The 15257-nt window shown below is 43.4% G+C and overlaps 1 protein-coding gene across 6 annotated transcripts in view; it reads right to left on the reverse strand.

Annotated features, from left to right (window-relative positions):
- The window catches only part of DORIP1 (dopamine receptor interacting protein 1), a 119852-nt gene that overhangs the window by 55196 nt on the left and 49399 nt on the right, over positions 1 to 15257 (reverse strand). For all 6 annotated transcript variants that reach the window (XM_085626941.1, XM_085626943.1, XM_085626942.1 and 3 more), the window contains exon 5: positions 1506 to 1640. In XM_085626941.1, the coding sequence (XP_085483067.1) occupies positions 1506 to 1640 (135 nt within the window). The remainder of the gene's footprint in view (positions 1 to 1505; positions 1641 to 15257) is intronic.

Genomic DNA, 15257 nt, shown 5'->3' on the forward strand with positions numbered 1-15257 from the left:
ATTTAAACTCTGTGAATTGACCCTGCATTGCTTAATTAATAAAAAAAAAAAAAAAAAAAAAAAAAAGAAGAAGTGGTGCACTGTTAAAGGGTGGTTGTGAGGAAATCCATGGCAGAGGTGGTCATTGGGGGGCACTAACAAACATTAATGCACAGGGCACCACCAGTACTACGGACAGCCCTGCCCTTGAGGCCAGTCTGCCTCACCCATAGGTACCTACATTGGCCTTGTTTCAGCAGTAGTACATACAACTCACCAGGGATTAGCAATGCAGGATTTGCACGCACACTAAACTAAGTTTACAAACTTCACGTTCTCTCGGCTTCATTCACTAGCACTTGTAACATGTGCTGCCTGCTGTGGGGCCACTGGAATTAATTATGCAGGAAAGGAGGACAAAATGATGCTGTAGTGTTGACTAAATTATGCATTAAAAAAAAAAGGCTGCAGCGTAATGCAGTATGTTTTCTGATATTTTATTATTTTTGAGATTTGTACACATGCTAACAGTCTCTGGAAAGATTTTGCCTCATTAGTACCAGTGGAACATACAAATGCAGCAGAGAGAAAGGTGACCAGTCAACCTTTGCAATAAGCCATCCACTCTGCAGCAACACAAGCCACATTTTTAATAAACTTTTGATACGTTTGAGCTTAAAACAATTTATTAGTTTAAATGGTTAGATCATGCAGCAGATCTTGCATTATGAGGCAAATATGGCAGAGCTATGATTATATAGAAAACATTTGCAAACTAGGATATTTTGCCATTCATGTTTGAACTGCTGTTGTGGAAAAAAGGAGAAGTGCTGATGACAAACTCCATTGCTCGGCGACAAATGGCTTGGGCTTCCACGTTTTATCGTACTTGGGACATTCTGTGATTAGAAGCATATCCCACTTTGTGAATGTATTTTAATGTCAATAACTCATTATAACCTTAAATAATCATGTGTATCAATTGGTTGATTAAACTGGGCAGTGAAATGCCAAACAAATACTAAAAATTGGGATGTTTGCGCATTCTTGCCACACCTCTGGCTCTGCCCACTGATCCAATCCTTCGGTTATTCCCACCCTCTGATTCTCTGCCCATAGTTCCCCTACTTTTTTCCCCCCCACTTGGTAACATGGTGCGCTTTAAGGTCATCATCTACTATTTACTGTGCTTTGAAAGTTGATACAATTGAATATGTAAGGAAAAATGAAAAATGTGCTGTAAAATTCACCATTTTGGTCTGTTTTCCAAAAAAAGAACCCCCCCAAACCTCCTATTAGCGGTCGGGCTCGCTCGCTACATGCCGGACTGGGGCTGGTCTGGCAACATTTGCCAGGGCTGCTTTCAGTTCCCAGTCCGGCCCTGTTGGTTGGGGTGCAGGGCTGCTGCCTAGTGTCCTGAGGAAACCGTGACAGATTGGGTGGATCACAAAACTCTACCAGCACAGGCAGAACATATAAAGAAGGTAAATAGGAAGAACGTAAAAGAAAGGATAAGCAAAACTTACTTGTGATCGGATAACCCCAAGTAATAAGGTACATATGCAAGTTCTTCAGACTTCCACTGCTGCATATTTAAAATAACAAAGGGAGGTGCTCCATGACAGAAAACCCGCTGAGAGAATTCTCTCAATCCATCACACCTATTAGAGAGAAAAAGGCAGGCGATTTACTATTTTCTGGAAGCTCACAGTCTACATTAGAAATCTGACTTAACTAGAACAGCAGGTGTGTTTCCTTTTATTGTACCTTAGATTAAAAAATGTTATTACCTACCAGCACTAGCATCAATTCACACACTTACATAAAACGTTACACATGACTGTATTAAACACTTACGTCTAACAGGCGTTGATAGCCTAGCTTTTCATTTCTTGCTGGATAGACCTGGAACTCCACTAACCCTACAGGGCACCATATCTCAAGAAATAGAATGAATAAAAGCAGTTTTTGCCACCAAGAGGACCTTCAACCTTTGTGTGCGGTTATGAAAGATACTAGAGAAGGAAAACGCTACTTACCCAGTATGAATCTGTTCTTGACATGTAGAGCTGTAGAATCACATGCTTTGCATAGCCTGCCATCTAGTGTTGGGTCCAGATGTGTGCACTTTGTTTTTCTTCGAAAAAGTAATTTCCAGTCACGAGGTAGGAGACTCCTCCTTTCGGTGACAGTGCACATGGGCATCAACTTCGTTGTTAGATTGTTTTCCCACAGAGGGTGATAATGGAGTTAGTGAGAGTAGTAGAAAGAGATGTCCACGTATACATGTAGCTAAGTAACAGGTATAGGTACCCGGGGAGGTGGGTGAGCGCATGTGAATCTACAGCTCTACATGCCAAGAACAGATGCATACTGGGTAAGTTGCATTTTCCGTATGAAGCATGTAAGCTGTAGATCACGCGCTTTGCATAGACTATATAGCAGTTATCTCCCAAAGCGGTGGCTAACCTGTAGCTGTTGCAGTTGTTTGAAATAGTGTATGTAAAACAGCTTGGCCCACACTAGCTTGCTGTCTTGCTAACACATCTACACAATAGTGTTTTGTGAATGTGTGAGGTGTAGACCTTGTTGCAGCTTTGCAGATGTCATCTATGGGTATATTTCCTAAGAATGCCATGGAGGCCCCTAGTTTGGTGTGGAGTGTGCTCTAGGAGGAATTGACAATGTGAGTTTTGCTTTTGCATAGCATGTTTGAATGCACTTGACTATCCACCGTGCAATACCGGATTTTGATTTGAGATAGCCTTTACGTGGTGGAGCAAAAGCCACAAATAGTTATGTCTTAAGGAAAGCTTTTGTCCTTTCTATGTAGTAGAGTAATGCTCTTTTCCACATCTAAGGTGTGTAAAGCACGTTTTGCCACAGAATCTGGTTGAGGGAAGAACATAGGCAACTCAACAGATTGGTTGATATGAAAGGCAGAAATTACCTTGGATAGACATTTTGGGTTGGTCTGAATAACCACTTTGTTGTTGTGTACTAGTAAAAATGGTTCTACAATTGTTAGGGACTGAAGCTCACCTACTCTCCTCAGTGATGTGATAGCTATGAGGAAAGCGATCTTCCAAGTGAGAAATTGCAGCTCACATCTGTGCAATGGCTCAAAAGGTGGACCCATGAGTCTGGTGAGGACAATGTTGAGATTCCAAACTGGAGCAGGTGGAAGTCTTGAGGGAATGACTCTTAAGTCCTTCCATAAATGCTTTAATGACAGGCACTTTGAAGAGAGACAGAAGTTGTCTATTCTGGAGTTATGCAGCCATTGCAGCAAGATGTAAGCTTATGAATGTGTACGCTAAATTTGAGCGCTGCAGATGTAATAAATAGCATATTATGTTTTGAACTGAAGCATCAAGCGGGTTGATCGGATTGTTTTTACAGTATATGACAAACCGCTTCCACTTTGCTGCATAGCAAGCTCTTGTGGTAGGGCATCTAGCCTCTTTGATGATATCCATGCAGTCTGGGGGGAGATTGAGATAGCCAAACTCAAAGACTTCAGGAGCCAGATCGCAAGGTTGAGATGACTGGGATCTGGATGTCTTATCTCTCTACGGCTTTACGTGAGGAGATTGGGTGTAATATGTAGTTTTTGGTGAGAAACTACTGAGAGCTCCAACAGGGTTGTTGACCAGGGTTGACGGGCCCATGTTGGAGCAACTAGGATTAGTATCAGGGATGCCAGTTAGAGTTTCCGAACCACTAATTGAATGAGTGGGAGAGACGGAAAAGCGTAGGCCAACATCCCTGACCAGCTTATCCATAGTGCATTGCCTCTGGACAATGGGTGTGGATACCTGGATGCGAAGCTTGGGCATTTTGCGTTTAGGTTTGTGGCAAACAGATTTATGTCTGGAAAGCCCCACATTTGAAAGGATGGGAGGAGAACTTGAGGGTGGAGTTCCTATTTGTGGATCTGCAATCTGATTGTTTACTCCTGGAAGGTGTTCTGCGAGGAGATACATTTTGTCTGTGCTAGTTGCAACAGCTGGAGAGTGTCACCTCCCCTTGTTTTTTAATATAGTACATTGCTGTCATGTCTGTACGGATCAGGAAAGCTTTGCCTGCTAGATGAACTTGAAATGCTTTGAGTGCTAGAAAAAAACGCTAGCAGCTGTAGATGATTTATGTGAAGCTGCTTTTGCTGCAGGCTCCACATGCCCTGAATTGTATGCGTCTGCAGACGAGCTCTCCAACCAGTGAGCAATGAGTCTGCTGTTAGCACTATCTGTGAAACCAGGTCAATGAAGGGCCGCCCTTTTGAAAGGTTTTGAGGATTCCTTCACTGTAGGGAGAGATGGGTGCGGCCGTCCACCAACACTAGATCTGATAACAGATCCCGAGCCTGGTTCCACTGACGTGCTAAGCACTCCTGAAGGGGACGCATTTGAAGTCCTGCGTAAGGGACTATTAGGATGCAAGACACCATCATCCCCAGGAACTGCACGAACACTTGAGCCTGTAATGAGTGTTGAGGCTGACATTGACGGAGCAGAATCTGCATGTTGCGGATTGTGGCTGGATTTGGGGTAGGCCAAAGCCTTTTGTGCATCTATTGTGGCTCCCTGATACGCCTTGGTGTTGGATGGTTGGAGATGGGACTTTGACAGATTTACTGTAAATCCAAGATCGTGGAGCAACTGCACTCTTTTGTGAGTGTGACGTAGACCGCTTTCTTGCGAGCTGGCTTTTATGCGCCAGTTGTCCAAATATGGAAAGACATGAATGTGTTGTCTTCGTGGATGAGCTGCGACTACTGCTAGGCATTTGGTGAAAACCATGGGTGCGGTAGTTACTCCGGATGGGAGCACTTCAAACTGATAATGCTGGCCTGCTACTACGAACTGGAGGTATTTGCGGTGAGCAGGGTGTATTGGGATATGGAAATAGGCATCCTTCAAGTCTAGTGTGGACAGAAAGTCACCTTGCTGAAAGAGCGGGAGCACTTGTTGGAGTGTGACCATGTAAAAATGGTCCGACTGAATGTATAGATTTAGATCTCTGAGGTCTAGTATAGGCCTGAAAGAGCCGGCCTTCTTGGGAACTAAGAAGTACAGGGAGTATATCCCGGCCACTTGATATTTTAATGGAATTGGTTCTATATCTCCTTTCTCTAACGGAAAGAGAACTTCTTGCTTTAGAAGGGTAAGATGTTCTTGTGACATTGCGTGTGATCGTGGAAGAATGTTTGGGGGAGTGTCTGTAAGTTCCAGGCACTAACCATATTGGATAATTTGTAAAATCCATTTGTCTGAGGGGATTGTGTTCCAGACAGGGAGAAATTGGGAGAGACGTCCCCCGACAGGAGTGGAATGATCGGGGTAGTGGAAGGAAGTCACTGCTTGTTATTTTTGTAGTTAGTGCGTGTGGAGTGGCCTCTGCCTCTTCCCTTACCATTGTTCCCTCTAAAACCTCCGCTAAAATTGCCTCTTGATGAGGGCGATTGGTTGTTGCCCTTGTAAGAGGAGGAGGGATTTTCTGTGGAAATATTCTTGGAGCCACCCCTGTAAAAGCAGCGATGAAAGGAACCCCTATTTGTAGGTAACTGCAAGGCCCCCATGGACTTTGCAACCTCAGTATCTTTTTTCATCTTTTCCAGCGAGGTGTCAATTGCTGGCCGAAAGAGGTGTTCTTTGTCAAATGGCTGGTTGAAAATAGAGGCTTGCACCTCAGGTTTGAAACCTGAAATCCTCAACCAAGCATGCCTGCTGTATCTGCTGCATCTAGGGTGCACTTGATGGATGTATTGGTGATTAGTTTTCCCTCCTGAATAAGATTGTGAGCCTTTGATTTATGTTCATCAGGCAGAAATTGCATGAGCTTTTCTAGCTCATCATAATGAGCCCTATCATATCTGGCTAACAAAGCCTGAGCATTAGCAATGCGCGAAGGATTAGCCACTTGTGACGCAACCCTTTTGCCGGAGGCATCAATTAATTTCGACTCCTTATCAGGAGGAGGGGCCTCACCTTGGGTCTGTGAGTTCGCCCTCTTGCGAGCATTGGAAACCACAAGGCAGCTGACCTTTGATGTAGGCAGGGTCAGTAGTTGCAGGTTTATATTTTTTCCTCAACCGTAGGCATGAGGATTCTTGCCCTTACAGGGTCTTTAAAAACCTCATCTGCGTGTTTAAGCATCCCCTTAGGCATTCGCAGTGCATGGGTAGTACTTTGAGAGGAACCTAGGGTCTCAAATAAGGAATTCTTCTCTAAAGCCTCTTTATGTAGTTCCACCCCATGGTAATGAGCAGCCCTATTAAGTAGCTCACTGTATCCTATATGGTCGTCGGGGGGGGCGGGAGGGGGGGGGGGGGGAAATCGGAGGAGGTTCTGGACGGATATATGTCAGGGTCATTATCCATGTTTGGGTCAGTGTCATAGTCCTCCCATGGGTCAGTATCCTGTGGCCTATCCTGATCCCCATCCCCTTCATCCTGTGGGTCAGGTGATCGTGATGGTGGTGAATTTGTGGGTGTGATGAGTAAGTTGGGATCAGTGAACAAAGGAGGTGGAATATAAGGTGGTGAAGGGTTAGTACCCACATATTTTCTCTTCAAAGGAATGTGGTGCTCCTCTTGTTGGCCCATTTACCTTTTATCAGGCAATTTGGCATGGATATGTCCAGTGTCCGGGTTTATAACTTGCTCTTTCTGTTTCGGATCCGAAGGTGGAACGTCGCACCGAGGCCACTGGTGGAGTCTTTTTGTCTTTGCTTGTTGTTTTCGGCGGCAAACGTTTCGGCTCTGAAGATTTAGTCTTCAGTAAAGGTGGGATGTGGACCACGACACGCTTTGATTTCGACACCGAGGATTTCGATTCGGTGCCGGCATGGGGCCAACTTGAGCCTGAGCCGGAAGGCTGGTCTTTGTGATTTGGCACCAGGCCCGGGGTGCTAGAATCTTTCTCAGTGCCGAACTTGGCCCGCAGGCAGAGGAAGGACCGGAGCCTTTTTGGTCTTGTGTTGTTGGGGCAAGGGAGCTTCTGTACTCACGGTACGCTGACCCGGTATAACTTGTTCCTCTTCCTCCATATCGGAGTTGGCCTTGGACACTGAGACGTGTTCTACTTCCTCGGCTCCTTGAGCTTGTTGTTTTTCCTCGATCGGAATCTCTGCCAAAGATATCCGGTACGGAGCCTCCTTGATGTTGCATTTCGTGACGTCGAGCCCAATGTTCACGAAGCATCTTCTTGGATCAAAAATATCGGCACACGTCGTAGTCTTTCGCGTCGTGTTCCGGGGATAGACAAAGGTTGCACACTTTGTGCAGGTCGGTGCGCAGAAACTTGGCGCGACACCCAGGACAGAGTTTGAATGGATTCCGTTCCATCGACTTCTAGGGAGCATGGCACAGGAAGGCCCAACAGCCCTCCACCAGTTTTCCCGATCGAAGGTCTTTGAGTCAAAACGATATGTGGAGAATGGGAAACGCGATCGAGAAACAATATCGTAGAGGGTAGTTGATTGTGCATCGAAGGGAACCCGAGAAACGGTGCTGAACCGGAGTGCAACAATCCACATACGAACCCAATGACTGAAAAAAAAAAAATCTAACAATGGAGTCGATGCCCATGCACACTATCACCAAAAGGAGGAGTGACCTACCTCATGACTGGAAAATACTTCTTCGATGAAAAACAAAGTTCAAACAACCAGAACCAACACTAAATGGCAGGCTATGCAAACCATGTGATCTACAGCTCACATGCCTCGATCCTATAGTTACAGCTAAGTAACTTAATTTTTTTCCAGCACTGGACATTAAGTGGATCACATGCATGCATGAATGGGATTACTACCAACAAGAAGTACGGGGAAAAAAAAAAAAACAACAAAGGTTAGCTGGGCATGCAAGAAGCCTGGTAACATGTAACTAGCATATGCTCATTAATGCCCTTACAACAATGGGAGATTACTGCTCCATTCATTATCCCCACTCCATTTGCGTGCAAAACCACCAATTATCCCAGTGCCCCTCTTTGCACGACCTCCATGACCAAGCCAGAGCCCTGGCTCTAAGCACCCACGCCGAAGCACTGTTAATCCCGATCTCTCCCACTGTAGCTGGTGCCAAGTAAAGTGGTGTTATTAGCTCTCCTCCCTTGCTCGATGCATCACAAGGCCACAGTGGAACACTATGGATGTGCAGCACTCATTCCCTGAAGTGGACGAGGAGCTGGTCCAGTGGTAGCATGCTGATGCTAAAAGTTGATAAAGATTCAGCACAGATATATTTAGGATTCTGGGGATGAATTGTGGATTCTTTGAATAATCTATATTGATCTTCATTTAGATGTACTACAGAAACACCTAACAGGTGTATTCCTTTTCACCTAAATACCCTCACCCATCCATTACTCTCTAGAGCTACATCTCTAGACCCCTCTCAGAATGAATCTTCATTCCCTCCCTTGCTTAATGCTGCTCAGTCAGATGTTGGCTTAGAGCACCTGTTTTTCGCCCTCCAAAATGTTAAGAAGTTGGACAACGGTAATACTTCAGTTCTCAGTATTCTTTTGCCATATAGTTGATTAGTGGCTTCCACTGTTTGTAGTCTCTTTCCAGCATATCATCTGAAAGTTCTCCACGAATAGTTCCCACAAAACCTTGTGAAGAAACATTTCATTTGTTAATTTCAATGTTGTACCCAAACGTGTTAGTAGTTCTCGTTTCTCTGCTAGTCTGCCTTGGTTGGTATGTAGTGGTTGGATTGACTCCGCCAGCTTTCAGAGCAGGATCACCTCTTGGAATCTCCCTATGGCTGAGCCATTGATGTTCTCCACCACTGTTGGGACCTCTTCCCAGAGCAAGTGAATTTTAGGGGCAGAAAAATCATGCCTGTGTCAGTGTCTGCTCTTCCCCACATTTCCTCCAGCACCTTTTGAATTTGGTGGAGTCTATTGTGTGACGTTTGTGTGTACCATCAGCATAATTTTTTTAAATCAATGAATCTGTCATTCATGGTTGTGGCAAAATAGTTTGCTCTGGTCTTCCCCACTTAAGAGTCCAGTGATCTGTCTGAAAGTGGTGGAGATAACATGCTATGAAATGTCCCCTTCCAGGAGAAACTTCTCAAAGGGAGTCGGTCGCCTGGTCACTAATCCCTTAATTTAAGGGTTCACAGCCTAATGTTGACATGCAATGGATTGCAGAAACTGGTTTTCTTCAAGCCGGGCATCTTCCAACACTTGCAGGATAACTCAGTATTTCATTCTGAAACATATTGCGGGTTGAGAGACATACTCTCTCTTTCCATGCCTGAAAAACCCTACTGTTCATGCCTGGAGGGAAATTTGGGTTTTCTGTTATTTAAGTTAACGGGTACACTAAAGTATTCTGACCTCTTCAGCCTGATATGTGTTCCATGCTCCCAGCATTGCTTTCGGGGCGAGGGATAGGTACAGCTTGCCTTCACAATGTTTTTCTGCAAGTCTTCTGCTGGACAGAGTATTGTCAATCCTGCACATAGCTCGGTCAGCCTTTTTTATGGTCCACTCTGTCAAGAATCCCAGTTGTACTTACTGGTAGTAGGACCATAAGTAAGCAATTCCCACACAGTTCTCTTTAGTTCTCAGGTTTTGCCTCCCAACTATTCTTACTTTCCTACCTTGCCATACATATTCTTGGCATGAGAATTACAACATTTTATTATAATCCTTTCAAATACACACCAGAAATGGCCTAAAAAGTGTAAAGAATTTTTCAGGAGAAATGACATTTTGAGTGCTGTGATGCACCTAACCCAGGAAAGCGTTGGGAGTTTCTGACTGCTCAAGTCGGTTTTAACTACTATTACGAGAACAGTCCTATTCCTTTCTCTGATTTCTGGGAGTTTACTAGTCAGGTGTATGCTTCAGTAATCAATGGTTGTCTCAGACCGCTAAATGGGGGTCGTCTGTGTCGGTTACTGTATTTCCTACCTGTCAGACATCACAGTGGGGATTCTGAGGCCAAACACTTTCTCATAATCTTGAAACTCCCTAAACAAAGCTGGTAGTGACCTCTCCTGCTCCAAGAATGAAGCAAAAGTGTCATCAGTTAAAATGGTTACTATGAATTAATCTGGACCTAGTTTATGCCTTTTATGTCACCATTTTCTCTCATGTGTCAAAAGAGGAGCCCTCAGGATATTGCGAAGAGCAATAGAAAGAGGGATAAACACCGCCTTGTCTGTGAATCTGTTTGAATCTCTTGCATTTACTCCTATATGAGCTGCAGGATAACAAAGCCAGCCAATGTCAACCTAAGGAATCTCTTGCCCATTCCTACATTTGTCAGTGTACCTTTTAAAAATACCCAATCCACACTATCAAATGCTTTTCTCGCAATATACAGACATTCCTTGAGCCCTTTCTTGGAAAGTTATCAAGAAATAGGGCTTTTTTCATATTGTCACCAGTATTTCTTCTCTGGATGAAGCCACTGTGGTCTGATTGCAGCAGTCTGCGTAAGTGTAGCTGAAGCGTAATTACCAAGATTTTGGTTATATCTATGGCAAGTAGGAAACTGGTGTAACGTCTTCAGGGTTGGAAGGGTTTGGTTAGACTATGAGTAGGGTTTCTAGTTTTTAGTTATAAGTGATAAAAACACCACCAAAATTAATATGAGTTTCTTAGAAGAAATCAGAAAACACCAGATTTTGCTACATTTTTACTGTTTTGGTGTCCTCTAGTGTCAAATGAGTAAAAGAGCAGTCTCTACATCTGAGCACTTCTGTGATGGATGCTCCCACTATAATCCTTTTGGGTCATGGTAAGCCAATCAATAGGTCTTTTGACCATCTGCAAGGCCCCATGACTCCCGGAACCCACTTCCACTCACGCTTTGGGACCATGGCTCACCTCATATGGATTCAGCTCACTGTTCACAGCACATTGCTGTTTAGTGGCCAGCAGACTCAAGCAGAACTATGGGCAGCGTCTCATTCCAGGGAAAGAGGCACCACCAGGAGGTCATCCTCTTTCACTAGCGGGATGGAGCTTTGCTTTCTGAAAGCTTCAGTATCAAGATTGCGACAACAAAAATCACAATGTATACGACGACGCAAAAATGAATGTCTTCACATAAGGCGCTGTAAATAACCCTTTACAAATGGGAGGTTTATTTTTTATTACCTCAGGCTCCCAACCCCAACAATGACCAAGTAAAATATAAGACATACATTTGGTAGTCATTTGCTATTCCTGTGCCCCAGAAGAAAAATATCAAGGAAGTTAGCTGGAGGAACCAACATTTGAAATTAGATTGCATAATACTGATTAATTAGTAATATTCAAAATCATGGGTAGCGGTCATTATTGTGATTATATACGTGTTAACAAAAAGTTATGTATTAGTCCAAATTTTTTAGGCTTGGGACTTTTTCCAAGTCTGAAATAACCAGTGTTCATGAACTTTCTCTTAGTGTAGTGATACAGTGTCCTATTTCATTACAACATGTAGTTGTACAAGTGATCACTAGTGACAAAGCAAGCATTATATGTGTAAAGTAAAATCTAGTTAAGTGGATATTCAGTGGACCATGTGGTAAAGTGATTGAAAATTTCACTTTTATCACAATTTATTTGTGGGAAATTGATAGAAGAGGAAGGAAGGCAATTGGGGGAGTTTGGAGAAAAAGAGGAAGATAAAGAAAGGAGACAGAAAAGGAATCTGGTGTCAAAGAAACATTAGTGCATTGTCTTCCAAATCTTTAAAGAGGAGTATTTCATATGTGACAACTATTAAAATTACATGTGGAAATGGCTGTAACACTCCTACTCTTAGATTTACATGATTACAGTCTGTAAACCCTTCCTCCAAAGCAGAATTCCCTCATACAGAAGGACAAGGACCATATCATGCTGAAACTGAGTTGCCTACAGTAACTCAGAAAATATAAGAGTCCGTGTATAAATTGCAGACAGTGTGGCTTTGAAACATGAAGACACTGCTCTGTAATTCCAAGTATGCGCTGCAGATCGAGAAGGCACTATCTGAACAAACAGAATGCATAGACCTGGTCTGAGCCTGCATACTGAATTGGAACATGTCCATGATAATGACCAAGGATGATCAAGTTAAATCTCATTCCTACAGCCATCATGTCAAAATGAAGCTTGGAACCTAAAGTGGTGGAGGAAGACTTAGCCCTGAGGAAATAACTAGTATAAATTACAGTGATGTATTGAATGCAATCAGATTGATCTGTGCTCATTCACCCACAGCATTTAGTCCCCAAATGCTGAATGAGGTTCCCAATAAAATGTTATTGTCTGTCACCCATCAACCTAGTCACCTTAGCAAGGTTGCCTTGGCTATTTTGCAGCCTGAAGATTTCTCCCTGTCCCACCCCCTATAAAACGAACATCAAAATAGAAAATAATAAAAAAAATAAAAACCAACAATTTCTACACATATTTTTGCATCCCACCCTTCAAAAGGATTCTGTAGGAAATTCCAAAGATCACCAGACGAGGTAAGAGATTGTAAGACTTGTCTATTAGCCATCCACTTTCCGAACTGAGCAAAGGACTCCCAAAATTCTAAGTTGAACTCCCAAGGGAGAGTCCACTGAAGAACAAAGGGTAGGGGTGGAGGGAATATACCATATGTGGAAATGAGATTACAACACACCTCCCCAACATTACATGGTTAAACATAACTGCATTTAACAATCTTGTCGAAACTCCACATTTGTCCATTCTCCAGTTGAACCACATTGGTATAGATCTTCGCTAAACGGCAAGGGGCGTAGTACTTGGTTTTGCTCACATTGTCTTGAACACTTATTTTGACCTGTACCAAATCTCCTACCTTTCATTTAGGATCCTTCACGCCATTCTGATCATCGTACCATTTCTTGCATTTGCTTTGGTGTGATCTACGTTTATCTGCCACTTTCATAAGATTGGACTCAATAGCCCTACCACCCCTCAATCACATGGGGTTTAACTTTGTACAAGGTTCTCTTCCTCTGAGAGCTACGAATGGGGACACCCCTGTGATGGTGTTGGGTGATAGGCCCATAAGCAGTCCCGCAAGGATGACTCAATCTCGTGACCATTTATCACAGCTAGTTGTAGGTGTTCTTTGATTAGCTTGCTAGCTCTTTCCACCAAGCCATTCGCCTTAGGGCAATATAGAGCTGTTCTTTCGTGTTTGATATGGAGGTTGGATAGAAAAGCCTTCATCTGTTGGGACATGAATTGTGCCCCATTGACAGTGATGAGGGTAGATGGGATACCCTCCCATGAAAATATGTCCTTAAGGAATTCTATGACAGCAATAGTGTTGACCCCATGTACGATCTTGTGTGAAACCCAGTGTGAGGTATAATCAACCAGCACCAACATTAATTTCTTGTTCGTCCCTAAATTGTCCATTGGCCCAATTATGTCCATGGCCAATTTACTCCATGGTTTAAGGGGTACCTCTACAACGGGGCTTTGTGAGTAGAACTGGACTCGTCACTTCTTGCACAGCTGTGACAATCTTTTACCATATGCTCTACCATGGAGTCCATTCTGGGAAACCAGAAGTTTACACTAACTCTATTCTTTGTGATGCTACGCCCCAGATGTCCTTCATGGGCCAATTCTACAATCAGCTTTTCTAGACTTACCGGAGGTATGATTTTATCGTTGCGAAAAGGTTTCCCTCCTATGCGGCTCAATTCAAACCTGACCTCCCAAAAGTCTCCAATTTCCTAATCGACCTCACTGCATTTATTAGGCCATCCCTTTACCATAATCTCTTTCAACTTGCACAGCCTCTTGTCTTCCTCCATGCCCTTACTCCACTCCTCTTCTGTGAGTGCAGGGTCTGTTAAGGCTAGAATGGGACTGTCTAGCACTTCATGTTGTTCACATTGTAGTGCTGAGCAGGACAAAAAGTCTGCAATATTGTTTTTGCACCCTGGAACATATTCCCCTCTGAAGCAGAAATTTTCAAGTCCTAAAATCCACTTGCAAATTCGGGGTGTGCCATGTTCCATGCCTTTCACAGTGTAGATGAAGGTAAGTGGCTTGTGGTCTGTGTGGATAGAAAAATTCACCCCCCACAGGAAAAATTTAAAATGCTTCACCTTCCAGTAACACGCTAGGGCCCGCTTCTCCACTACTGAATAGTTGCTATTCAGATGTGTAAATAGGTTGGATGACGTCCAATTTGTACAGCCTCTATAGCTCCTTCTGTAAAGGTTCCTTCATTAAATGAGGTATCGGACGAAGCTTATGTTGGCCTAGCATTGGTTTTGATCTTAATTTTATGTTGGAAGTCGTGGAGAAGACCAAGTTTGTCGGAAAATAACTTTGGGTACTCCTTGCATATACTTGATCCACTATGGGTATCGTCTAGCACGAGCACTTGATCTTTGTTGTTGGGATCAAGGATATTGCCCAACACTTTTTGATGTTGCCATCCCAATAAGTTAGATCCTGTTTCAACAATGTACACATTCCCTACTGTATTCCTCTCTTTAACCTCAATCTGCATTTTCTTCATACCCATGAGAGGTATGGGTTGTCTGGTTTAACCTGTGGGAGAAAAATCAGGTCTCTCGAGGGTCACATTACCATCAGCACACATGTTAACTAAATCAGCATGGTTCAACAAAGTAAATGGCGAGCACGAATCAGCATACATGGTGATCACATTTCTGTTTAGCATGACATTGCATTTGGGATCATTTACATTTACAGATTACTTATTTCTTTTACAGAACACCCTGCTTTTCCCCCACCTTCTCTGTTCTGATAACTTTCTCTGCACACTCTTGCAAAATGCCCCCTACGATTGCAATTTTTACATGTAACATTTCTAGCTGGGCACTGAACATGGTTAGCTAGGTGGTTGCTGCTGCCACAACGGTCACATCTGAGTTTGCTTTCATCAAACTGCGATTTGCTTTGCATACTTTCCCTCCCTGTGACTTTACAAACCTCAGGCTCTTCTACGTTCTACTTTACGTTGGCATCCAATTTATTGGGCGATATAATTTCTTTAATGCATTTGGCCGTGTGTTCTATAGATTGGTCAATGGCAACTGCCTCTCTGAGCGAAGGGTTCTTAGCCAGTAATTTCTCCTGTATGCGCTGGTTGTTCGTATAGCGTACAAGTTGGTCCCTTATGAGAGAGTCAGTTAGGTTTCCAAAGTCACACGATTGACTCAATCCCCTTAAGGCAGCAATGTAATTGCTAACGGACTCTTGTTTCTCTTGTGTCCTGCAGAAGAATTTATAGAGCTCCAACACAATGTTCACCTGGTCTCCAAAATGAAT

Source organism: Triturus cristatus, chromosome 9, assembly GCF_964204655.1.
Source record: "Triturus cristatus chromosome 9, aTriCri1.1, whole genome shotgun sequence".
In the NCBI taxonomy this organism is placed as follows: Eukaryota; Metazoa; Chordata; class Amphibia; order Caudata; family Salamandridae; genus Triturus; species Triturus cristatus.